The 27,037-nt window shown below is 42.3% G+C and overlaps 1 protein-coding gene and 1 pseudogene across 2 annotated transcripts in view; both read right to left on the minus strand.

The window, feature by feature from the left end:
- grid2 (glutamate receptor, ionotropic, delta 2) overlaps positions 1–27,037 on the minus strand; it is a gene marked incomplete at both ends in the record, with an annotated part of 423,012 nt that overhangs the window by 337,248 nt on the left and 58,727 nt on the right. The window contains one exon of the mRNA XM_079271038.1: positions 24,026–24,181. Coding sequence (XP_079127164.1) covers positions 24,026–24,181 — 156 coding nt within the window. The remainder of the gene's footprint in view (positions 1–24,025; positions 24,182–27,037) is intronic.
- On the minus strand, positions 104–773 carry LOC306778956 (citrate synthase-lysine N-methyltransferase CSKMT, mitochondrial-like; annotated as a pseudogene). Its single transcript has one exon. The product of its transcript is annotated as a citrate synthase-lysine N-methyltransferase CSKMT, mitochondrial-like (transcript).

Consider the following 27,037-nt stretch of genomic DNA (forward strand, 5'->3'; position numbering starts at 1 on the left):
GAGGATAAGTCACACTCTGTCTGTGTACCTGATGAATTACTTTTTACAATCAGTTCAGTAGTTTACTAATTTAATAGTATCACCATCCAGATGAAGGAAGTTGCTATACAATAGAGCGAGGAGTCACTTGGTAGCAGTAGTAAGTCATTCCCCTTAGCTCCCCAACCTCCTGCACCCCAACATCTGCTGCAATCACCCCCGGCTCCTGTGCCTCGGTCTCCAGCCACAGCGGCATCAGGGTCTTCATCAGAGAACTGGAGCAGAGACCCTGAGCTCCGCAACACCTTCAAACACTGCTTCATCACCTGATTGGCCTTCCATTTCCCTTCCTTAGACCTCAGCAAGGCGTCTGTGGTGCCCTTATCAAATATAAGGTCCACACTGCTACAACCGTAGTGCTTGTGGAGCGGTGTGCAGTCCAGCTCTACGAACTCAAGCCGAGAGGAAAGATTGTGAGGTTGAATGGCTTTGGTTTGGACGTGCTCCTGCATTAGTCGCACAGCTATGGGGGACATGTCTGCACAAGTGACCCGGACTGGGAGAGGAGAGTGTCTGTAAATACAGGGCCCTGAAGCAGAAGTGCCACAGCCCATATCCAGGACCTGGAGCAAACCGTCTGGGTGGGGCTTGGTCTGCAATAGGGGCATAATGAAGTCCCAGACAGCATCGAAGCCAAAGAACCACTCAAAGTGTTTGATGGTGTTTGTGCTGCTGCTGCTGCTCTCAGTGTAGAAGCGGTCCCAGGTTGCTTTCTTATCCATGTTTTCAATCAGTTCAGCTTCCAGTCAGGATAGGTCTCAAGAACTCTTCCTTTATGGTGCTTACTGAAGCCACAGTTGGACAAGATCTGTCCTGACTGGAAAGGACTGGTGAGATCTGCACGAGTGCAAACCAAAGCTAGCACACTGGACAGGCCAGTGACCAAACGTTGGCTTCTACAAGAAGCTGAAATATAACAAAGTTATTAGTGACCTCTTACGCTTAGGGGAATTTTGGGTTTTTGTTTGTTTTGTTTATTCAGTTGATGATGGATTTATTGGCTCCATTATATAAATATATATTGAATTGTTTATGCCCTCCTGCCATGAACAATTAGGGGCCGGTGTGTTGGAGCCATAATATGGTTTTGTTATATTTTGTATTTGAGGGAAACATGGGGTGGGTTTACACATGCAGTTCTGACATTGAACAGTGGGTGGCACATTGACCTAAAGTGCATATCGGCAAGGGCCTGGTAATGACAATCAGGTGTGTGTGGACGGGAAGCTAACAGTTTTTGACCGTGTTGTCGTTCGTGTCAACGTATCGTGTCAATGTAGCGTGTCAGCCGGCATACAAGCTTGTAGTTTCAAGGTCTTATAGTAGCCTGTAAAGTAACCTGTGGTACTCTGGGTGGCAATATACATATGAATAAATGGATCAACGGATCGAAAGCCAGACATTGGACAGTGAAATGTTTGTGAAACACGCATCCGAACAAGTTATCCCGTTCACCCCCCAGTGGCTTTAAGATATAAAATGAATATATGTTAAAGTCACTCCACTTACTTTACTTACTTTTCTTAGTGTCATGACTCATAGAGGCTTCCTTTGTTAGCCTTTCACACACACACACACACACACACACACACACAAAGCTGAGATCCTGCTAATGAGACACATATGGACCTCTGATCACCATGAGTGTCTCTGACATCCGTCTGCCCCCAACACTATCTGTCACTGAACATTTCCTGACAAGCATGCACTGCCATGTGTTTTGTAGGAGAATGTCAGGGAAAGACAAAGAAAGACTCAGAGATATGTCCGTGTGTGTATAACCGTCACTAGATTAAACAGTATGAACTGCCCAGTAATTATCGTATGGAATGAGGCTTGAGATGGCCAGCTTGACCATGACTGATGTCCATGACGGAGACAAACACACTTTCTATCATCATACAATTTAAGCACAAGAGAAACAAAGATGGACAATGTCTTTAGGAAGTAAAAAGAAGTAAAGAAGAAACTTAAAGATAGGAACATGTCCAGGAAGGCAAGACATACAAAAACCACAGTGTGAAAGTCAAAGGTGGTCTTACTAATATTGATTTATTGCAGTGGGGAATGCATCAAGAGGGAGTCAGGAGGAGAGTGAACAGGGTGACTAACACACACACACACACACACACACACAGAAAAGGAGGCATTGTGTAACTGAAAGGTAGTTCCATTGATATTGATTTGTGAATTAGTTAATGAGTTGAATGAGGAATGGAGGATTTATTAGGGGAGGCACAAAGCGTGACCAGCTGTCACACATCCATCAGACCCACTCGGGGGAAACCTGGCGAGAGTAAATCGGTGTGTATCGGGTGTCATCGTGTGCTTGTGTCATTATATGTGATGATGTTGTGTTGTGTGTGTGTTGGTATTTTCTATCTCTGGGAAGTTCAGAGACAAACAAGTGTCAGTATGTGTGTGTATCCTGGTACGCATCAATGTGCGTGTGTCTGATTGCAAATGTGTGTTGTGGCCTGCCAAGTCATGCACCTTTATCACTGGCCATCTATCCCACTGTCCATCTGTTATGGCTGTTTAAACAGGAGTGTAATCAGGAGGACATTTTAAAAGGTCCATTTACAAACAAAACTGAACTATTCAGGTTATTGTGCTGAGATCCATACAGCCACAGGGACTTTAATATCAAGATTCCCATTTTGATCACAAAGCAAAGACACACTTTGCCATTATGCCAAATATCTATAAGCATCAGGGTGTGTAAAAACTATAAAGGTCTTTAGCAAATGCCCCAGTGGGAATGGAACTCCTAACCCTGGAAGCAACAGCACTGTTTTTTTCCTTCTGAGCCATGGCATCATAACTCACTCAAAGAAGGACTTAGAATATGTCTGAGACATGCGTTTCTGAGATGTTGTTTGTGCTTCTGCACCAAACAACAGCTTGGAGGACCTGGCCTTCTTGGTGTCTCTGGGTGGCATCCTGAAAGGAAGCGCCGACAGGAGACTCTATAGTTCTGCTGGGGGACTTCAAGCTCACATGTGCAATGATGGATTGGCCATAACAAACACCGTGTTTGAGCATTGGACAGTTCATTAGTGTACTTGGTACCAGAATACCCTACCAAAAGATCAATGATCAACTCTTGGACACTAGGGTGAAGAGAGGAACAGACCAGTCACCTGGTGGTGAGTTGGATCGGGTGGCTTGGAAGACTGCCAAACATACTACTGAGTACATAGTACTCAGGGGCTCTCCAGGGCCACCATCAAGGCTTCTAACTATTCTCAAAACCAGTTCCTCTTCTCGGAGAGGAACAGGCAGGAGAGAGAGAGCAGGGAGAAACTGAGGGCACATTGGATGAGGAAGAGGAAGAGGAAGAAGGGGGAGAAAGGATTAAAAAGGCAGGGAGGAGGAGGAAAGGGGAAAATAGGAGCCGAGTTAAAGGGGGCCAAAAACGAAGAAATGTGATGTATAAGCACGGCGTCAAGGTAAGAATGAGAGTCACCTGTGTCTACGCCCCCGTTGATTCATGGGAATACTCGAGAGAAATGAAGTGCCCCCAATACTGTTACATTGTTCGACTGTGATAGCTCCCTTTAAGAGAGTGAGGCGTGTGTGTGTGTGTGTGTATGACAGGTGGATTGATTGGGGTGTCATCAGAATTCACTCCGATTTCTTCCGGCTCCCAAGACAAAAAAGACAGAGTAACAGAGAGGATGATTGCCTGTATTGGAAAGCTAAAGGCTACCAAAACTGGCCTTCACTGGCCATTACACATCAATTGCAAATACCACACACAGTTAACTACAAATGGGTTACCGTCTTCGCACCATTCTCGGTTTTAAGACAAAAAGGGAGGGAGAATGCCGAGTAAGCTAGAGGAACGCAACTTATGATTGGATGGACTTTGTCATACCTCGTGAGGAGACAGATGGTGACAGAAAGAGAGGAGCGAGAGATTCTGTTTAAAAATAAGTGTTGACTCCAGACAATGTTCAGTCTCCTGATTATCAAATATTACACTGTGGCCCAAACAAACACTTGGGAGGTATTGATTTATCACATCTTGTCACATTTACAAGAAATCATTAGCCTTCTGTTTAAACCTGATCAGATATGTTTTGTGTTGGAAATAGCTTCAGCTGATTGTCCATAACGTTGATCTGACATTTGGCAATACGCTGGGTTTTACTCGAACATAATGAGCTGTGGCATTTGTTACGGTGAGTGACATAACACACCTTGTCTGTCCAGGATACAAGCTCCAAAACATCCCAATCAAGTGCTGCAGTGTTCCAAAAAAGTAACAAACTTCTTTAGAACCAAAAGAACCACAAAGTAGTCCTAACAGCACATGTCAGGTGACCCATATTCTTTTAGCTATTAATTGTGCTAATCAAATTACAAACCGCTGTTTCAACTTGACAAATGTGTCAATACAGTAATTGCGAAGCTACAAACCAGAGCTAAAGTATTAAAATAAATTGAAGTACTGTTTCCCTGCATTTTCTAAATATTGTTCATAATTCCTGATCAAACTCTCACCATATGAAAATAGCAAAATGCATAAAATAAAATGCTAATGTACTATAATAATGTATTTGTATTATACACCCGGGTCATATTTTTTGTTGGTTATGATCATTCATCAACTCGAAAGCAGAGACTTTGGAGAGAAGACATTTTGAAAAAGACACGGGGCTTAACAGCTACGTCCATTAGGGTACGCAACATGAGCCTAAACCCGTCATGGTACAACTTTGACATGAGTCCTCTAGTGCACTGGTTAGACTGTGAACATAGCTTTCCACTCTGTATTACACAGGTCTCTGGAGGCAGGCCGTCTAGAAGGACAAGGCTGCATGTGCCTCCATTCTCCCTCTGTTCTCTTTCATTTGGTCTGCCTCGTCATCTATATAATCAGGTTAAACATAAAATCAGAGAGCAACAAAAAAAAACAGACAAATGCCCTTGTAAAATTCAATCTGGATATTCAGTCATCGGCTTTTATTGATTCATCACAACAGGAAATACCTGATAGCTAAATACTATAAATCAAATGAAAAAGAGCGAGTGGATGGAAAAAGATAAAAGTGAAATTGCCAACTGAAGATGTGCTGAATGGTGAGACTGAAGATTCGCTCCTGAACATGTTCTCTTCAGAATAGTACACACACGCAAACGCTGCCTCCAATAAGGACTTATTGACTCAGCTGTCGTATATAAGGTGGCAAGGCATTCACACGTGGATCAAAAATTGTTTTTGATGAATTTCAGAGAGATTTAATATCAATAGTTTTAGTGTGAGAATGTTTGCAACCCAGACTAAAGCAAACCCCGTTTTGAGCTGTCCTGAAGCTTCTGACAGACATCAAAGAACCTGTAGCTGCCGGTTAAACATCAGTGAGGAGACATCATGAACCCATAACCATACCAGAACAGTGCCATCCATCAATAAGCATGGGATGTGCAGACTGTAATTTGCCCATTCTAAATTCTCTCCTGTTTCCTGCATGAAAAAAACATTGTCTACAGTATTTAATCTGCACTACACTAAATATTGAGAATGATTGTTTTTGAGAGATGCAGGCTACCCGAAATGCCCTTTGAGTCGGTCTCAATGATAAATAAAAAACAAACTTCCCTCTTGGCACTGCAAGTTGGCACATTGCCTTCCTGAGATCAAAGAATTGCCACACAGCAGACATTTTTTCCCTCCTACTGGAAAAAAAGAAAGTTTTTGTCTGTATAAGTGAGTTTCATTGATTCCCAAAGAAGCACTAGAGCAGAGGCTTCTGTACGGCAGACCTCAAGCAGACTTATGACCCATTTATGTTTGAATTTAAATCTCAAGCCAAAAGAGCCTCCACCTCTTCACACATTTCTGTTGGTAGTATGTTATGAAAAAATTGGGCTTATTGGTTCATTCAAATTGCGACTGGTTGCTGCTCCAGGTCATTAAATGTCATCATTTACTGAATGCCCTTTAAATGGGACATGCAGCCATAATGAAACGATTGAATGGATTAAATGTGATTCTGCTGTGAGCGTTCATTCATCATGCATGATGCTGGCAAAATGGTAAATGGAAACAAAGAGTTGTCCAGGAGGATGGAAGCAATCTGAGGAAATCAGCTTTTTTTATATTCATGCATTAGTGTTTGTTTCTTTCCTGTGGTGATGTGAATTCCACTTTACAGTCTGGCTGGTTGTGTTGTGTGCTGTGTGCTGGGCTGAGCCATATTAGGTCTTATTTTGTTCAGCACAGAGGCAGTGTCTGGAAATTGTAAGTCATGCTTCCTAATCCCCAAGCATTTGAATACATAGGAGAGGGTGTGGAGTAAAACACGCACACACACAGACAACTAACACAGACACACACCAAAGACAGGCACTCACAAATACCCAATTTAAAGACTAACACATGGACCCGCAAAGACATATCCAGAGAAGAGCAATTCAAAGAAATATATTAACATAACAACAAGCGCACACATACTACATTAAAACAGACAATCAGATTACAGAGAAGCCACTAGGATTTGCATGCGGCCAACAACAAAATGATTCACAAATAAAAACACATTCACTGAATATTAATCTGACATGTAAAGAAAAGGGTAGGCGGGGGGGGGGGGGGGGCAGAGGGAGGATGTAAGAGCTGGGCTAAGCTGGTGACACAGAATGGAGAAGTGGAAGGAAGAGAGAGGGAGGAAGGATGGTTGGCAGTAGGAGGTAAAGGGGGGAGTGAGGGGAGAGAGAGAGAGAGCCATGGGGCCAAATGGACAATGAGTGAGAAATCAAGAGTGAGAATGAAATAAAGGGCAAGAGGCGCTTGCACAAGCACACACACACACATACAGAGGCCTTTTTGTGTTTTAATGCAGTTTAATGGGGCCCATTCTCCAGGCGCTTTGGGGGAGTGTGACCAATTCATTACTATGCTGGACACACCATCTTTCAAAGCTGAGGCATGGAATTGAGAGAAAGACAGCAAGGGCAAGAGAGCGGCATCCGTTTCTTTCTCCCAACCTTGACATATATCGTGGGCTTCGCTCTTTTTCTCTTCGGTCTCTCGTTTGGCCTTTATTACTCAGCCAAGGCTCTTCGTGTCTGTGTTTGAAGGACCATCCTGGGGTTTTTGCATGTTTTATCCCACGTTCTGCAAGTTATGAAAGCTTTCCATTATTGATGATCAACATTCTGAAGAATGACGTAGCAGTAAGTTGTGCATAGGCTTTGCATTCTAATTGGGAAACTGATCTTTGCATGTCTGAGCATGGAATATTTGCACTCATGTCTATTCGGAAACTGGTCCTTAGTAATGGCTAAATGCCGTCCACTACTCGTCTATTTTTCTTTAGTTACCAGAATGAGGAAAGCCAGGATTGGCTTCGTCACACTCCACTTGCCTCTGCCCCCCTGTTGCTGTGTAATCACCAGCGGACATGTTTCATCTGTCTCGGCACCGAGCGTGCTGCTGTCGGCACAGAACACCCGCCTGCACAGGTATTCTAGCCACTGAAGGGAAAACACTGCTGGGATATCTTCCTGTGCTCTCCTCTCATGGTGTTGCGCATTTGGTGATGGTTCTCATGAGCACCGTCTCTCTGGCCCTGTACATGACTCACCATCATGCCAGCAGGGTCAGGGTGAAATTGATCCAGTCAGTCATGGCGCCATTCCCTTTTGGTGCTAACAAATGCAGGAAGGCACTCTCTGGGTAGAAACTGGAGAGGACTGGCTCTGGGTTTACTTTGATTGCAAGTGGTAGACAAGTCCAGAAATGAGGTGGGAAAATCTGTGGTTGTCACGAACCAAACCCCCTGCATCCATTTCTATGCAGAGATTGTTGAGAATCAAACAGGTCAAAAGTGACACCCTTCAGTGGCGAGCCTCAGTCTGGACAAACGTTGACTTGTGTTCGACTCCAGCACATTATTGGACGATTAATCAGCCCTCTCTACAGAGTGTGGCAGACTTATGTTGCAGGGTGAGGTCTGAACTCCCTGAATAATGTCAATGTTTTGATAATTGCAAACAGGACAACTAGTATGAACTCTTACAATGATGAGAGCAATACATTTCTAGGCTGCTTCTGTGTCACTTGCACGACCATTTCTCTTCAGAGGGATTTGTTAAGTGTCCAGGGAAGATCTATTGGGCAGACTATTGGTGGGCCGATTCACTGGTCGTCATGTAGGACTGGCTCTTTAGATAACAGCACCCAAGAGCAAGAAAGGAACAACGCAGACACCTAAAATCAATGACATGCTGTAGAAAACTGTCAGCAGCAACGTGAAAAATGCAGATATTTTATTGCAGTTGGTCATAGCTGGTCCTTTAAATGTAATTGTTTGAAAATCAATATTTTCGTTGGTTCCGTTCCCTTCTTTCCGAAAATGATCAAAAAGCTTTATTTTGTATGTTGAAATGATGACGGTCAGAGCAATGTTGCACACTTAGTTTGAAGGTGAATGTTCTGTAGGAGGAAACCCACCCTGGGGATGAAGTTATCTCTCTGAGGAACTGTGGTGCTTGCCAGGCAAACATTAGCATACTGAAAAGCCATCAGGATTTTGGCTATTCATTAAAATGCAGATTTTTTTTCTATTCAGGAGGAATTAAAGAGATGTCTTGCAGTGGTTCCCTAGACTGGGAGTTCGGACTCCAAAGCATGTCAAAATGTTAAAAATGATATCACAATGAGCGTATGGGAATGAAAACCTTGAGGCTTTTCATTGCACCAAATATAACAAAAAGGGATGGAAAAAAAGAGACAAAATAAAATAGTTCCTCGAGTACAGTTCAACAAATTGTATTCTGATTCTCTATCTATCAGTGGAGTTGGCAAATCAACTCTTTAACTAATGTGCACACACACAGGCGCACTTGCCCTGCCGCTACACGTGTCAAACACATTGCAAAAACACTGCGCTCAAATGTTAATGAAACACTTTAATACACTCTCTGTATACAGATGCTGTGCATATTGCTGCCTCAGGGATACACGCACACAATCACAAGCTCTCCCTCACTGTGTCGATCTTCTTTCGACTTACACTCAGTGCACAAAGCCGTGTACAGGGAGTAATTCAATTAGGCTATGCAGAGTGTGAGAGCGGGCCGGTGGCTTTTATGACCGATCATTTCAGTCACTCATGTAGGGTCAGGGGGCTTCTTTTTCTTCAGACAAAGGCCAGACAACTGTACCCTCCCCTCCCTCTTCTAAGCAATGCTACAATCACAATATCGGCACAGTTTCAGCTTCACCTAATGCCGATGTCAATAATACAATGACGTGTAAAGACTGTATGCATCGAAGTTTTTGCTGACAAGCAAAGTTAATTTGCAGTCCAGCCCAACAACAGTCTATTAACATGCCTAATGAATTATCATGCTTGATGTAAATACTAACTGAAGTCCCTAATTACTAACTAACTAGTTTTACCACGCTTCATGCTTGCAGATTTCCGTAGTTCATGCTTGCGAATATTGATGGTGGCATACAATATAAAGCTGGTATTATTTTATCTTTTTTTATTATCAGCAGATCTCCTGGGAGGACCAAAAGGAACAAATCAATTAATCCGAGTAGATTCGATTTTGAACCCTCTGGTCTTTACCTCCTTTAGTGAAATAACTTGCAAATTATTCGGTTGCATGCTAGCCAGTGACAACACTGCCTGCTGCCAGAGTAGGAAACATCTCCATGTTCCTCTGTTCAGCACAGACCCTGCCTCTCCTCAAAAGCAGACAGTCATATATTTGAAACAAAACAGTTTTTAATGTTATTATGCGTTCGGACACATTTTAAAGACTCCCTTCCATTTGTCTTAATGCTGGGACAGGATTCTGCAGCGAGACAGCAGACTTCTAGTGTTTGCACTGTTCATGCAACAGAAATGTTTTGTCCACATCGAGATCAGATATATTTATTGATGGCATCACAGAGCTCCTCTTGCGTTCTAGGTTCATACAGTGGGTCACAAACAGTGCTGGAGGCCACTAAATTGTCTCTCCCAACATCATTATACAAATGTCCTTGAGTGCTGGCAAACTAATGTTTTGCTTTGCAATAATCAAAATAAGTGGGTAAAAGGCCTCCCTTTAAAAAAAAGGGCACTCCTTAGAACTCTTGCTCATTCATCATGTTTGGTCTTGAAGTGGCAGTTCACTTTTGTAAATTGAAAGTTCTCAGTGGATTGCACCTCTTTGCAAATCAAACAACGAAATCAAAGTGGCAGACTTGGAAAAAGTTTGGGTGGACCTTTTTGTTCGGTCGCGATTATTCGATGCCAAGGTTTCACCATGGCTTCCCTTGTTTCACACTGTGACGCTCCTTCTCTGTCTGCCTTGGCGAATTTGTGAGCGTAAACAGTCAAGGATGTCCGCTAGATGTAAGATCTGGAGGTGCTCAAATGAAAACTGCATTAGGCAAGCTGGTAAAGGTGACTGGCATCCCTTAAGGACAGACGACACTCAAGCATGCTGTGGGTGCAAAGAATCAGGCCCCTATTAAGTGCTTGTGGTCTCTGCAGGACATTGATAAAATATGATGAATTTCACACAAATTGGTCGCAGGTGGCCTTTTAAGAAGGTTTACACTGGCCACAATGCTCCCGAAGGAAAATTGTGATAAAATCGTAGCTTGATGGATGAAAGAACATGCGCATACACACTGAGAAACTAGAAACCATTAGTGTTCAACAGACCCAACACATCAGAATGCTCTAACCACTGTGGTCCCATGATAATTCACGGCAGACACTCTGTGCGTCCTCTTCTCCTTTCTTCACTTCTCCAGAGTCGCTCTCATCCTCTCCCCCTATCTCTCCTCCTCCATCATCCACTCCTCTGTGCCCCTTCAGATGTCTGTCCCTTTGTCCACCCAGTTGTTTCTTCGAGTACTTCTTACAGAGCGAGTAGCCCTCTTCTCTTGGCTATTATGCCTTCTTTCAACCTCAACGCTCCTAATTCAACTTCCCGAGCCTCTTACCAAGAAAACAAGTAGGGATCACTGTCCAACCTTTTGTGCACCCTTCGTTACCATCTTCTTTGTTTCTCCCTCCTTGCACCTGTGACTAGAGATGCGCTGATCGTTCGGCCACCGCCCAAAACCTGCCGGTTGTCAGCTGATGAGCAGTGACCGGCTGATCGGTCTCATATTCATCCTGAATCAGATTTTATTTCTGGTCAAATTTACACACATATATGCCGTATGATGGTTTTACATGCTGAAACCAGTGGCACAGAAAACATGTTAGATAAAGTGGGTTTGGGCTTACTGCTTTTTCAGTTGGATTTTATTTGTCCAGTAACCTGGGGTGCTTCTGTTTTGAGAACTCTTTGAGGGAACAAAACAAGCTGGTGATACATGTCAACCTAAACCCCCCCTGACCTCACCTCCCCCCACTTGTTGTCTTCCCATCCTCATTCCTTGTCGTGTCTTTTCTGGCCGCTCTCCTCTGCACCCATCAATCCTCCCCTCCTGCCTCCTTCCTTTGATTGTCTCTTCCTCTATTTTCCCCATCTGCCCATCTTCTTTCGCTTTGTCTCGGGGAAAGAAGAACCCTCCTCTTCCTCTCACCTATAGCCTCTGAACCCTCTGTTATTCTCTTCTGACTCTCAGAAGACCTTCCAGCTAAAAGGTGTGAAGGAGGAACTAAGTGCGTTATCCTGTCTATAAACAACGTCCTTTATGCCTGCATGGCTCTGGGCCTGCCCGACTGTGGGAGGGAAAGAAGGGAAATGTCTGCAGAGATTTATCTATTGCTCAATCTCTTTGTCTCAGATTTGCTTGCGCTGTTTCCCACCTGTGAAGCGAAAGGATAGCCAGCAGCGGATCTGAGAAGAGAACAATAAAGAGGGAGCAGTGAGACGAGAAATCCTAACAGAATATAGTTGACAGGGGATGAAGAGACAGCACCAAGCACTTCAGCACATAGTTTAATAAGAGATATATTGAATGGCCGGGCCTTGTGAAGTCAAGCGAAAACGGTAAACATAGTTATAATTAATGAACGTGTCATCTTTTTTAACTGATGACCTGAGAAATCATAGGCCTGGAAAAGACATGCATGCATCAAAAAAGATTTGCTCTTATGCAAACAAATCAAATGGTTGGATCAACTTAAGTGATCCGGTTATAACAATATTACTAGTCTGAACGGTTATTTGTACCTCTCAACGGAAATGTAACAATTTCCGGAGGATGTCTGGGCTCTAGATTGACTAAGAAATGTAGTCAGCAACGGTAAATACAGTATAAAGATATCACGGTCTTTTTTTCAAATTAAAGGGATCTCCTGGGATCTGCTTCAGTCATACTGAAGGCTTGGACCTTGAACTGAAGGATTGCTGAAAAAAGTAGCCAAGAACAATAAACAATTTGTGGGTCTTTGGAGCCAAGAAGGCCAGAGCTGGATATAAAACACAAGGCCATGATTTTGAGACTTGGATGCTCATCAATGCAGTAATGTGACTTCACTAAGTGAAAAATAAATGTGTTATAATATTATAGTTGTACAGCATAAAAGTTAAATTATAATAATTGTGGGGTTTGTGAGTACATAGTGTTGAATGTGCTGCAGACGTTTCATCATTATCTTCACCCAGAAGGGCAGGAAGAGACAATTTATCAGTCAAACTGGTCATTTCCCCCCAGCCACAGCCCCTCTTCACCTTTCCCTCGAACAATTATCTTCCCCAAACCGCAGAGGGCAAGTCGTATCTTATTTTCTTCTCCTTTTTCTGTCTGTATCTCACTCTCTCCCACTTAATCTCTGTGCATCTCTATCTCACTCTGCCTATCTCTCTCTTGATGTGCTTCAAAGGCTGGTGCCACCGCATTGGCTCTTCTGAGCATTTATTAAAGTGCTTCTCATGGCTCAGTCCTCTCCATGGTCACCGGACCCTGAAGCATTGTTATCAGTTTTCTTTCTCTCTCTCTCTCCCTCCATCCCTCTCCACCAGGTGATTTACACACGTTACCCATTTGTCAAGGGGAGCGGGTGGTTTGAGCTATCGCTATGGTAACTCAGTAGCCTGACTGACGGCCTGTCAATTGGGTGTCGACCATCGGGCCAAAGAGAAGCCTGTAATCATTTCCCTAGAGATGGATGGGATGGCACAGTGTTGTACTCGCAGGAGAGATACAGAGGGAAAGATGTGTGAGATTGAAGTCAGTGGCATATATGTTAATTTATGCAACAGCTACAAAGGGAAGAAGTTGCTAAGAAATGTTTCTGCTATGCTAGACTTTTGTAATGGTGCAGCAGATATACTCAAACATGACCAAGTTTGAATTTCAATATAAATGGGTGACCGTTGTCATAATAAATTGAACGAAATCCACCAGACATCATGTTCCTCCTCCCTACATGCTGTTTCACCTCCTTCCTCCATCACCCACCCCCACCCTCTCTGTTACTCTGCATTTAGGTGGGAATTGGCTTTAAAAAAAATAAATTAAAAAAAATGCATGTCTCTTCAATTGTGGAACAGGAAGTAACTGTCGCGTGTACATAATATAGACAAAATTTATATTTTGCCAATAGAACGTTGGATTCAATTGTGCCGAATAAAAGCAGTGAGACCACAAGAGAGCACTTTACATCCATAAGGCATCAAATCAAGTTTTTGGGCTGCTCTCTGTCTATGTAGTTTATGACTCTAATAAAACACGAGCATTAGAGAGGGGTAGCCTTCTACCGCACTGTGTGCACTCGCACGGTCAACAGTATATACGTGCGGTTTAATAATTTATTGAGTGTTTTGTCCACTGGTCAAATAGCTCTTCACCAAGCCAAATGCACTTAAGAGGGAGTTACTTTCAATTTTTATCCTCCAGTGAATAAAGTTACTTGATTCTACTTTGCCATTAGGTTGAATGTGTGTGTGTGTGTGTGTGTGTGTGTGTGTGTGTGTGTGTTCTCACATCTCTGTGTTGTGGCTTGGCAGTTGATCGCATGGAGGCAATAGTTGCAACAAAAAAGTTAACAAGCCAGTCAAGCTAAATCAAACATCACTTGAGATCATGTAATACACAGTGTGCAATACACCACTGAGCCATTGGACTTCAGTTGTAACTACGCTGTGTATGGAGTCAAATGGAAACGATTAAAGAAATTGTGCTTTGCTTATCCAGTAACTATGTAAAGCTGTCATCATGCCATCACAGTCAAACAGCAGGGTGAGGCAGACCGCAGTGCAGGTCAACATGAGGCTGGGCAAATCTATGTTGTATTGCTCAGCGTTGCAGTAATATGACGATATGTGTCAATGTTACAAACAGAGAACTTGATAATATTGCTTATTGTATTTAAGTGGATTCCAACGCAGCACGGAGGGGAAACAGTGAAACCAAACAGGGACAGGTGCGGTTTTACTTGGGCATGTAAAATCGATATCAGTCTTTGAATGTGGGTCTATTGATATCCATGGCACAGTGCAGGCACCAAAGTCTTCTTCATTGTCCGTCCTGCAGATTGAGGGGAGGAGGGAAAGAATGTGGTTACTCCAGGAGGTCTGTGTGCTCTCTCTCCCCTGGTCCAACCAGTTCTGAATGTGAATTAAAGGCTTTTCTTGTATCGAGTCTTGAGGGCAAAAGAAAAAAGAAATGTACTTTTCAGTGAAGGGCGGTACTGGTTTAGAAGAAAAGCCACAACAAAAATAATTTCACGGTGATCTTTTTCCATCTGCAGTGAATAACTGTCTCTGTGTGTTGAGAGAGAGGAAGTTGGCTGTCAAGCAGCCATACAGACTCATACAAAGACAGAGAGGGAGAGAGGGAGAGAGGGAGGGAGAGAGGGAGAGAGCGAGATAGAGCGTGCACTGGTCAATGCTCAGTAGGGGCAGGAAGAAAACCTTTCAATAGAGATGCACTTCGGATTTCTATTGAAATATCACTTTCTATATTCTAGCAAATCAACAGGCCTACCACCAACTGAGCACACACACACACACACACACACACACACACATTGTTCAAAGCTCCAAAAGTCTGGTTGGATCTTGTTTGTCCCCAGCTGTCAGCTGCTGGACCTGTCACACAAACTAGATAAAGCATCATATTGCCTCTTGTAAAATGTCAGTGTTGCCATGGATACACCCCTCTCACATTTAGTAGGGAGGTTAATTGAATTGTAATCTATCACTGAATGAATAAAGAGACAAAGAGAAAATGATGAAGCGCAGAAGACAGATGAGGAAAAAATGGAGGGCAATGTAAAAGAACAGAGTTTATCATCTTTACAATTTAGCCATGACTACTGCAGGGAGGAGGACGGATACATCCAGGAGAGAGAGATGAGCAGAGGAATGTCAATGCATCAAGGAAGCCACCGTGTGCTTCGTATTAGTCGTGTGTGTGTGTGTTTGACTGTGTATGCAGTTGTTTGGTAGGCAGTGAGATCAATCGGCAAGTGAAGGCAGAAGAGGGAGGGAACGACCTTAGAAAATGAGACGGCTTTGGTCTCTATGGCAGCTAACGAGACTGTTCTGTGCGTTCACATGAGTGAGAAGACACACACAGATGCGGAGGATGGACAGAAACATTGAAGAGGGAGGCAAAGGGAAGAGAACGGGACGTACGGCTACACGATTTTGGCCCCCGGTTTCCATGGCATCAGATTTCAGTGAGTGTGTGCATTGTGGGAAACAGAAAGTGAGGAGGGTCAAGGGGCAGAGAGGAAGGAGAGCCGAAAGACCCAAAAGATGGCTGTGTTGCTTTTTTTTAGATAACATGAGATCAGTATACAGATGACACTGGTTGCAGCTGCCTGCACAATGTCGATTGGCAGATGAAGGCTGATGTACAACAAGTCTAGATTCATGGATATTGGACTGAACCGACGGACAAATCGAAAACACGGCACAGAGGCATCAAAAGGAGTGAACAAGTTGCTTTACAGTCATGAGAGATCTACAGAACATGAACCCTAGTTTTAAAATGCAACCATAGATGAAGACTTAGATCTGCCATTTCCCAATGCCTCTCGAGTGTTTTAGTTTGGGCAAAAGGCCTCGCGTTGCACACCAGTGACTCACCAGCTTTCAGTCAGGCAGAACACGGACTACACAATACAGAGAATACTGAAGAATAGCCAAGAATACTAATCCTACATGTAGCTTTTTTTTCCCTCTCTCTCTATTTTTCCAGCCTGTGCTGAATTAGTTCCTAATTCGCGGAAGTTATTTCTGGGAATCTATGCACTGTTTTGACTCTGATGAAGACCCACCTGGCGTCTAGACACTTAAGTATACTTTGCACCAAATATCTGAAGGCTTACCCAATCCAATCAGATTCTCTTGGGACAGCCCAGTGTTTTATGTTTTGTCCACTGTGTTTGAACCCTATATTCTGAACTGCAGTGAAAATGTGAGTGTAAACACAGGAACACTTGCAGAACGTGTCCACAAATTAAACAAAAAGTAGCGTAAAACACCTAATTCATGCCATAATACAGCTCTTATATTTGAATGAAACCTCAAGCTTTTCAGAAGTGAAAAACCCAAGTGCTGAAAACAGAGATTCTCTGTTTTTGACACTCTGTCTTTCAAATGTTCGACTTTTCTATTTCCTCTGAGTTAACTTCATTGGAGGACACTGCTGTTGCTTTTTCAAGTTGCGTAATGTTCTATTTGTGTCTCCATCCAGTTGCGCTGACATCTCCACTGGTACGGACACTTTTGTTTATATTTGGGTTCCAGACTGAGAATCCCACAGAGGAGGGGGTCTTCTAAATATTTTAAATGGCACATTAATGTTCGATGATCAGGCAAGATCATCTAACTTTGCGTTATTCTGAGGAAAAATTTAAAATGCCCCGATTACAAAATTCAAGTCGTTCCTTTCTTTGCAAGTCCTGCATGAAAGATGGATGAAGATAGAGAGTGAGAAAGAGAGAAACATTCTTCAGATGAAGATATTCAGAATGAGGAGTGCGTGTTCAGTGTAGTTTGAAAAAGTGCTGCCCTTTTAGTATGACATTGTTATTTTCTTCAACGTGTGAACTCATCAATATGACAAAGTCTGATTCAGTTATTCTCATCACGCTCATGCAGTCAAGTGTTCCACACACCCGCAAGGCCTTTGTTCAATGCTGACTTTAGCACCATACCGCATCGCTACTGTGAATCCCAACGAGTTCCACTGTGTCACAATGGATCAATCGACAAGACGACACATCTTCTGAACAGAATTTCAGTCGCTCTAATCCATTGAAACTTTAATTAAGAATTTGACAACATACACATCCCGTTTAGCATTAGCAGCCCTACCGCTTTCACTACAAGCAACTATTTTGAGGGGAAAAGGTAACTAAAAAAATATTTTAAAAAAAATTAAATATAAAAAAAGATATATATATATATATATATATAGATATATAGAATAGAGAATAAAAAGGAAGGTTTTGGGACTGTCTCACCATCTGCTTAGAAACACATTTTTTCAGATGTCCAAGGCGATCCCCTGTGACTTGGTGTGATGTTATGTGCTGTCCATGGTGCTGAATCTTCTCAGCAGCCATAGTGGAAGTCAATACATGATTATGCTAGAGAGATAATAATCAACATAAAATGTAAACAAATGCTCAGGGTTTTGATGAAGGGCAATTATTTCAATCACCATTTCATCTGTTGATACTTTTCTTTTGATTAATCAATTCATCGTTTAGTCTGTAAAATTGCTTGATTTGGTTGACCAACGGTCTAAAACACAAAGACATTAAATTTGCAGAGCTGCAAAACCCTCACATCTGAACAAAGCTGGAACCAACACATGGTTGGCAATTTTTGTTTGATAAACAACTTCAACAAATTGCTACTATTTTCTTTATAAATTGGCAGAGTAGAATCTGAGACGCATGACAGAGATGTGTGAGGAAAAACCCCATGAACTGCGGAGATTGTTGTTCTTGATTTAGTGCTTAATTTCTCAGCTGTAATCACTGAGGGAATTAACCACATTCTTAGATGAGTTATCCATGTGCATTTTATCCTTTAAATAATACTAAAACGAAATGGTTTATCTTGATGGAGACTCCGGCTTCCCATACGTGAGACAAAGTATAGAAACACCTAACTAACAGGTCATAGATGCCGACAGAGTCTGTAAAGCATTTAAGTTGTATTTGCACACCTTCCAGTGAAGGTGAGAGGTTTTCTTCTTTTACCTGTGAGTGTGTGCATAAGCGCGGCGGTGTGCCCCGTGTGTCAAGACTAAACTGAGATGAAAAATAAGCTGAGACAACTATTGAGTTCTCTCCCTCTTGTGGTCTCCTCCTGTTCTGCTTCTCCTCGCCCCCCACCTTCCCACAGACTGTTATCCAATTAGGTGATTCTCATTGCTTTAATCAATGGGGACACCAACGGGCACACATTGACATGCATACAGACACACACACACACACACACACACACCCTGTTCCCTCAGTAATGTCTGGACCGGTTACTATGGAGAGATGGGCGGGGGGGGGGACAGGGTGTAGGGAGTGAAATGTGAATATAAGTGACAGGAGCAGATCCACAATTAAGTACCACGCAGGAGGAAGAAAGGGAGGGAGTGTGATTTAATCCAAGCTCCTTCTCACACTCCTGAGACAGTTCTGTACACACACACACACACACACACACACACACACGGCCCTCAGGGCAGATAACTCATTTTGATAATGCATTTAAAAAGAGATTTCTTTTTAAAATGTAGTTGGATGACTTTATTGTAAATGGCCTGTACTGTTAGAGATCTGGTTGTTGTGATGTGCCGTATTTGTATTGTTCGCTTTAGTACAGCAGAGAAGCAGGCTTAGACAAAGATGATGGGACTCTCAAACCGGCCTTCCTCTTTGAAACAGTGTCCTCTGAATTGAAACCTAGAAATGAACCTCTGATAAGCATGTATCAGTGTCTGCCTCTGTGCCTCATGATCCTTTGTATCGCGCAAATATTGAGGGTAAATGTGTTAAAGTAGCAGTCACTGTGTTTTGTTTCTGCTTATAAGGGCACCAAGCGAAGCATCTGATACCATAACAAACGAGAGACAGACAGCGACAAAGACAATTGATTTGCCAGCCAGGTTACCAGTTAGCGAGAGAAATAGCTAGACCGGCAGATAGGGAGAGAGGCAAGACATTTATCAGCCAGCTAACTACACAACCAGACGGGCAAACAGGAAGACTGGCAGGCAGAGTGGCAGGGAAATGAGTCAGGCAGTCTGTTCAGTACCAGGCGGACAGGAAGCCAGGGAAGTATTCATTGTACCGCCCACAAAATTCAGACAGACCAGTCAACAGACTGAGGGGCTTGGAGGCCTGCAGGAGTTTAATCAGTCAGGGATGAGCGAAGCGAAAATGAGAAGCGAGGCCAGTTTCTCAATAAAAACTAGCTGGTTGAAGTCCCAATCAATAAAAAGGAACACTTGGCAACTCATCTGTCCCCAATAAATGCCGTAGTGCCAACAGACAGTGTATGCTCCTGAGAAACTAACATCAGATTATCCTCATGAGCTTTCTATGGCAGCCAACAGCACCCGACAGTGGTGTGCCTGGCAGCAGCTCCATGTTGTTACTGTGTCTATATTCATGAATATGATGTTTGAGATAGCAGAAAAAGAATTTGCGCAATTAGCAGAAAATAATTCCCTTAACTGAAAAATGTGAAAACAAGAAGTCAGAGAATAATCCTGTCGGCAAGAAGAAAGAAAAGCTAGAAATGCGAGGACAGGAAAGGATTCAGGAACATGCTGTTGGCTCATACGTGTGAAGTAGCAAGCGTTCAAATGCTGCCCCCTGCTGTGTTGTCGCATCACTCTTTACTCACGTTATTTCACATAATGCTGGTATCCGACAAACGGCACCAGAAACGCAAGCTGCTGACTGACCTCAACATAAAGAAGGAAGACACAAACGCAGACATGTGTCCTTCAGAGTCTAGGTAATTGAAGTAGAATCAGTGTGGGACTTCAAAGAGATGTAGCCCGAGTACCGAATGACATTGCAGGGCTCTTATATCAAAGCAACAGCCTTAGCAAGGCTCTTAGAGGTACACAAGCACACATGCACTTAAATATTGGCCACCGTTGTTTGTTACAGGAAAGCAGCCCGAGACCTGGAAAGCAAATAACCTCTGTCCTCAGCCAAGGCTGATATAATGTTTATGTGTGTGTGTGCATGCTTATTTCAGTACATGGATGTTGAGAATGGAGTTGATCTGAAATCAATGCGATAATTCTGCTAAGAGGTGAGATCAATATATGATTAGCTAGTTTCACCTGATTCTTGCATTAAGTGTAATGCGGTTTTGAAAGATAACCGTTTCGGTCACATTTCTAACATTAGACATTTCCTTGCCTGTTCATCTTAATGATCGATAGATATTCCTGTACCGAAAGAAGCACTGCTCATCCTGCGATGACACAAATATCATGCCGGTTGCAATTGTGTGTCTTGGAAGTAGGCTTCATCAAGATTTATTGGAACCTTAATCAAATCAAAGGCTAGGCACTTACCAGAGTGTGGGTATAGTACTTTGCTTGACTGGTTGATTAAATATGGTGCCGAATCATGTTTCACTGTTGTACTCATGACAGGTTTTGTTTATAGTGAACAGGAAATGCTAGAGATTAGATGCATTAAATGCACTTTTGATTTTGGTGGTGTTTCCCTCTAGAGTGGCATCAGTTTAAAGGAAGCAAAAGATGAACAATGCACAGCTGTGTCACACCAATAAGTAAGCGCTGCGTATGCCTCAGCCCATTGTGTCTGTATTTTGGTTAATTCCCTTTTTTGCTGAATTAATTAGCTCAATGATTCCAAAAGGCAGACAGCCTCACACACAAACCCGTATATAATCAGTGTATCATCCTATATTCTTTGTGCCAGCATATCAGCCGCTCCATGAGAACCTTGCACTCGTTGCAATATGTTTATCTGATCATAGACACTGGTCCATATGGGCAGCAGTTGTAACTCATACAGCCTGATTGTTGGACCAGTGAGCTCATTCCTACTTTCAATACTTTTTCTTGCATTAATGCATCAATTAATTGGTTAATTTCAAGCTACTTTGTGAATATCAATGTTCTACAGAACGGCTTTATTCCTACACCGGAGACAAGTATGAGTCAACACTGACCGTTCTGAAGAAAACCATCAATATTTCTCACAAAGCATCGAGACGCAAATATGTTTTTGGAGTTTTACCTGCTTCAAGGCTTTTGGAGAGCTGTCAAACACAAAAAACAAATGCTCTAATTAGCCACTGAGACACGGTAGGACACATCCTCCATGTTTTCCATGGCAATGCCAATGCGAGGGTTGTTCCCATTTATTGCAGCATTTTGCAATTGTTTGTGTTTCAGAATTAAAATAGTTAGAAATAAAGGCGGCATTGAAAGTTCAGTTGACAGATATATTTGTTGTGTGCTGCGTTTGATTATGTGGGAATACATGAGTACTCACACTGTTCAAATGATCAATTGGCTTCTTATCCTCTTTGAATTCAAAACACTTCACAATGCCTCATACAGCCTTCAAGTGTTTGTTTTTTGATTGACCCAATAATAAATGATGCACCATTCAATTTGAAATATGTTCAACTTCTACACATATTTCCATGATGAACAACAAAGATTATAAGTCTGGAGAAGTGGGTGTAAACAACGGCTTGGGTGACAAAACTGGCCACATTTTCCGCGTAAAGAAAAATGCAGCAACTTCTCTCCTTCAGATGAAGCATTTGTTTGAAACAGGCATGCGTCTCTAAACATGAGGGCAATCTTAGATGTTCTGGTAGGTATATTTTATTTTATAACATCTGTAATACAGAATAGAAACAATTACTTCATAGTGCCATCAAATTAAAGGTAACAAGTTGTCGCACATACACTTTCTTATTGACTAAATTGAGCACATTGTGAGTCAAGCTAAGAGCCTGCTAATTATCATCTTAGCTTCCAAACACTATGTAGTGGCAGTTTATTTTACCTTCCTTCTTGGCCACTTCTTGCAGGATGTAAAGGGTTCTGACTCGCGTAGACTACCATGTCCAATTTACGTGCTCTTGCAGGCTATACTTGCACCAGGCTCGTAGCTCGTAGTTAAAAGTAGCTTTATTCCATGTAAAAAGTAAACAAAACAATTTCCTTCGGTAATAACTGGAATACTAAAACACTGGCTAGAACTAAAAAGTCTATAATCTGCGTTCTATAATCTGTAATCTAGAATCTGCGGTCAGAAAAATTGTAGCTCCACATCCTGCTCCATCAAAGCCTAACTTACACTGAACTCACTTAAAGGAGTCAACCAATAAATATCCAACAGTAGGACAGAATAGAGGAGCCTTTTAACTTCAAAGGGCAAAACACACATTTGAAGCACATTTTACAACATGACCAATTATCTTAACTCTGTTATATGGTAAACATTCTAAAGAGCATAACACACATACTTTTGCAATAAACATAAAATACAAAAACTGTTAAGAATACAAAATGGCTCTTACACACTACATTAAATAAGTGTCAATTAGAAAAGGCCCATTAAAACATAATGTCAGGTATTATTTATGCTGACTTACATTGTCACAGACGCACCCTGTTGTAACAAAGACTCGGTCCAGCCGAGGGAGGATAATTCACTATTCACACGATGAAGTCTGTCACTGAACGCACAGAGCATGTGAGGCGGAATAGGAGTGGCCTGCTGTGACGCTTGTTATCCTCCAGCAGGGGACTTTGTATAGTGGAACTGGTGCTTTATGTGTTGATGTTTTCACACACTGTAAAGCCATGGTGGCACCCAGTACCACCCAAACTCATCCTCTTTCTTTCTGTCTAGTTTTTTTGAATCATAATTCCTGTAATGTCACATTTAGCATGCACACAGATAAAAGTCCTGGTAGCAAGTTAGCCTGCTGCCAGCTGTTCCATATAGTGTAGAGAGCATTACAAACTAACATGTGCTCATGACATGGAAAGTTGACAGAATTACACACAATACTTTTACACCTGCTTTGCTTTGTGACACTGTGAAGTGTCATGAGTCATATAATATGCGACAGTAGTAGTTAAATGCTTTTTCCCAATCGGTCGATGTAAACCTCATCAACCGCAATTAACTAGCATCAAAGCAAAACAGCACAAATTGCTGTAACATCTTGTATTGCAGTAGCTGATGTAAGTGCAGAGGGATGCTGGGTATTTACTGTAAATCTGTTGAAAATTCACACGTGTTTCTGTTAAATGTCAAACTAAAAAGTAGCACAAGGCTGCAGTCCTCATTCATCAAAATGGGTGCAACCAAAACCGCTTCTCATGTGAACTGTCTAATGTTGCACTCCTACGACATTATCTGTATCTGGATTAGTCAGGGAACGATATCAAATTAAAAATGTTATTCGAACACTTGGAGCATGACTAAAAGGTTATTGACGTCATGACGTTTTGTTCCACCGCATTCTTTCATGAAATAATTGCTCAACTGAGATTCAAGCCTTTTGCTTTTTTAAATCAGCAGCTAATCTTTGACAGGCATACATATATGCATGTAAATATCTATATTCACACGGATGGAAATGAGTAGACAAGTCTATCCGCTATTTGACGACCGCAAATCAGAATTCCACAGTCAATTCCTTGTCCAAACTACATTTGCATGAAATAAAATGGCTGTCAACATCAACACAAAGCGAAACAAAAAGGGACGAGGAAATAAATAAAATGTTGCCCCATCATCAGCACACTGCGTGATGTCGGTCAACTCAGACCTAGCGAGCATTAAAGACAGAGACTGAGTCTTTGTGCCAACTCTTTGATGCTGTGTTTTTACATGAATGAATTTCCTGTGCCTCACTGGCCCCAATTTATTGTAGAGGTCAACTCAAAAAAAAAAATAGAGACAGGGCTGCGAGAGAGCCTTATGCAATTTGACTTTGAAGCTGCTGCATCTGCTGGGGCCCCGTTGCTCCCAGGCACAAAAGTTCAACTCAAAGACAACAGCAAGTAGTGTTATCGTCCTACCTTCTTGCACAGCCTGGAAGGGGTTGTTCGCGTCAACGAACTCCACTGAGAAGGTGATCTTCTCGGTCTCCAAGATCTCGTTGTTCAAATTGAGATCGGCCACGGCGAGACGAAACGCCTCGTCATCTTTCCGCGCTGACTCGTCAAAGATGGCGCCTATTCACAAGGAAAGAAGCAGAAAGGAAAAGAGGAAGTTATTACTCTGTGTTTACAGGACTTCTGGAATGGACAGAAAGGGAAAGTGACAGGTGATGAAGAGGGTAGAGCCATAAGAATACAGCCCACAGAAGGGAACCCAGGGCCAGGCTCAATTTCCAACTCCATCCCACGTGGTTTAGCTTCACAACATCCTGAATCTAATTAAGCCTTACAGAGCTCCTCGACTTCTTCTAATTGTATCACCAAGACATTGCTAAACAGCCAACAAAGTGTGAAGAAATGTGGTTAACTGGGGCCAGTGCCATGACACCAAAGTTTACAATATGAACATTGACTGAACATTAAATAATGATCTAATTACATCATATTCCAGCTGATACCGAGATCATAAATAAGTGACTTATGACCACCTGAACACAAACACGATAGTAACAGGAGATGAGAACAACTGTCAAAAACCTACTTTTAAAAACTGACCTACTTTCAATAGGCTGTGCGATTCTGGGGGCACCAGTTGTGTTCTCCAAATTTCGCATTTTCTGCCACATTTGGAGGAACTCCTGTTACGTTGTGCTCAGTCTCGTACTAGTAGCTACTGTGTGTAGTTGAGACCCAGCTTCAGAAAGACGGGGCGTGAGGAAGAAATGTGTCGACGCCACGGTTCATGCTGGGGTCAAATGGTGACTCAGCCAAAATGGTTGGTGCACAAAAGGGACACGGAAAGACTGGAGAGTCCCAGTATCTGCAGAAGCGGATTAAGTTCCCATTAGTCAATACTAAATTAGTCATCAAAATAAATGTCAACCTGCAGTGTTGCTCAGACTAAAGAATGAAGCAACATGGGGCGATGGCTGGCTGGGAGCGAATTTGGTTATTGCTTTGGTCTGTTCAACACAATTAACCATGTGATATCTATTTCTCTTTTTCATCTCTTTTAGCCTCTCATTTCAACCCCGTGTATCCCGTGAACCCATTGGGCCACTACTTGCGGGTGCTAGTGCAGTGAAGCTCTGCTAAACTGTTGTTCACTTACCAGAAAATAAGCCTCATACTGTATAGTGTGTGTGTGTGTGTGTGTGTGTGTGTGTGTGTGTGTGAGAGAGAGAGAGCGACACACACACACACACACACACACAGGTTGCAAATTCCATTAACAAAGAGGCAGGCTACATTGGCTTGAGGGCTGTTTTGTACCACTTTTAGGAGGCTGTTGCTGTTATTTTGGTCTTGTACAGTTCATTGAGTACGATGCCAAACGGCAAAGGCTATGGTCTGAATCCTCACTGAAGAAAATATGCTGCCTCTGTGAAGATGTGTCTTCTCATTCCAGGGATGCGTCGGAGAAACCCAATTGTATGCTTAATTGGCTAAAACAATGGTGTAGTGTATGACCTTTTGTAGGTGACTATAGTGTAATTAAAAAGACACGATAAAGCAATAACGCGAGGGGGGCATTGATCTTAAAAACCTGAATCTTACTTCCTCGCCCCCTATTTCAAATAACCTGTGGATCACATTTAGCTTCCGAAGGACATTTCCTTTCACTTCACATATTCATCACATGCAGAAGCAACTGCTGTTTGAAGGCCGCTACCTGCCTCTTAATTGAAAGGCCTCATTAAATATGTATCCTGCAATAATTTCACCCATCAGCATTTAACAACTGTAAATACCCTCCCACTGATTGAGGCTCGCCTGCTTCAATAAGCATGCAGTATAGATGAGGTGAGACAAACAGGCCTGGACAAAGAGATAAAGAGTGAAACACAAAGATGCATTGATTATTTCATTAGAGATAAATTATGGACGGGGTTCCAATCAGCTTGAAGATGGCACTGCTGGGGAAGGATTTTTTACACATTTCAAAGTAGCTCTGTTGCGTATACGTCTAGAGGACAAATGCATTGAGAGAGGACAGGACCGTCTATATGGCATCACACTAAGGCTCCGGAGAAGAAGTGAGAGTTACGTGTACTTATTGTGCATGAACACTTGAGATCAGTGTATTTTGCACTTCACAGTATCCAGACGTTCAAATTTGAAAAAAAAGAGTTGCAGAGAAAAAAACACACTTTAATGGCTCCCTTAATCTGGGCCTCCACAATGGAGTTGCCTAGTAACCTCGCTCATGCTTCCAGACATAAGTTAAAAGCTGCCCTGTGCTGTACACCACTCTCTTTGTCAATGCGTTTTCCTTTTCCCTCTCCCTCTTTGAAATATCCCACCAGCAATGTGTTGCTCGGGTCCAGTGGCACAACAGTCACAACAGGACATCAAACCGGGCAGTGGTTCATCAGCGACCTGCTCGCTGCCACTCTTTAATCCAGGCACAGAGACAGGTTCATGATGAAACGGATTCAAATGCATCATTAAATGTGTTTCGCTTTCAAAGTGTCAATTGGACAGGAATTTAAACAACTTGCTTTTTTTTTTTTACAAAGTTAGGTAAGCACTGTTTAAGTCAAGCCTGATGTTGCCTTACACATACAATAATGATCCTAGTCCCTTCAACACAGCCTTACAGCTCACTGATTAAACACTGGTATTGGATCGATACTCTCTGTAACGGCTGATAGTCAAAGCCCAGGCATCGGACTGAAAGAGTGGCATCGGGGCATCCTTGTTCTCAATGTGCGTTTGCTGACTGATTTATTTATTTATAGATATATATACATATAAATATATATTTATAGATATATATACATATAAATATATATTTATAAATATATATTTATAGATATATATACATATAAATATATATTTATAGATATATATATATACATATAAATATATACATAGATAGATAGATAGATAGATAGATAGATAGAATGTGAGTGAGGAAAAGTAAAGAAG

The sequence above is a fragment of the Melanostigma gelatinosum genome, assembly GCF_949748355.1.
Source record: "Melanostigma gelatinosum genome assembly, chromosome: 6".
Classification (NCBI taxonomy): Eukaryota; Metazoa; Chordata; class Actinopteri; order Perciformes; family Zoarcidae; genus Melanostigma; species Melanostigma gelatinosum.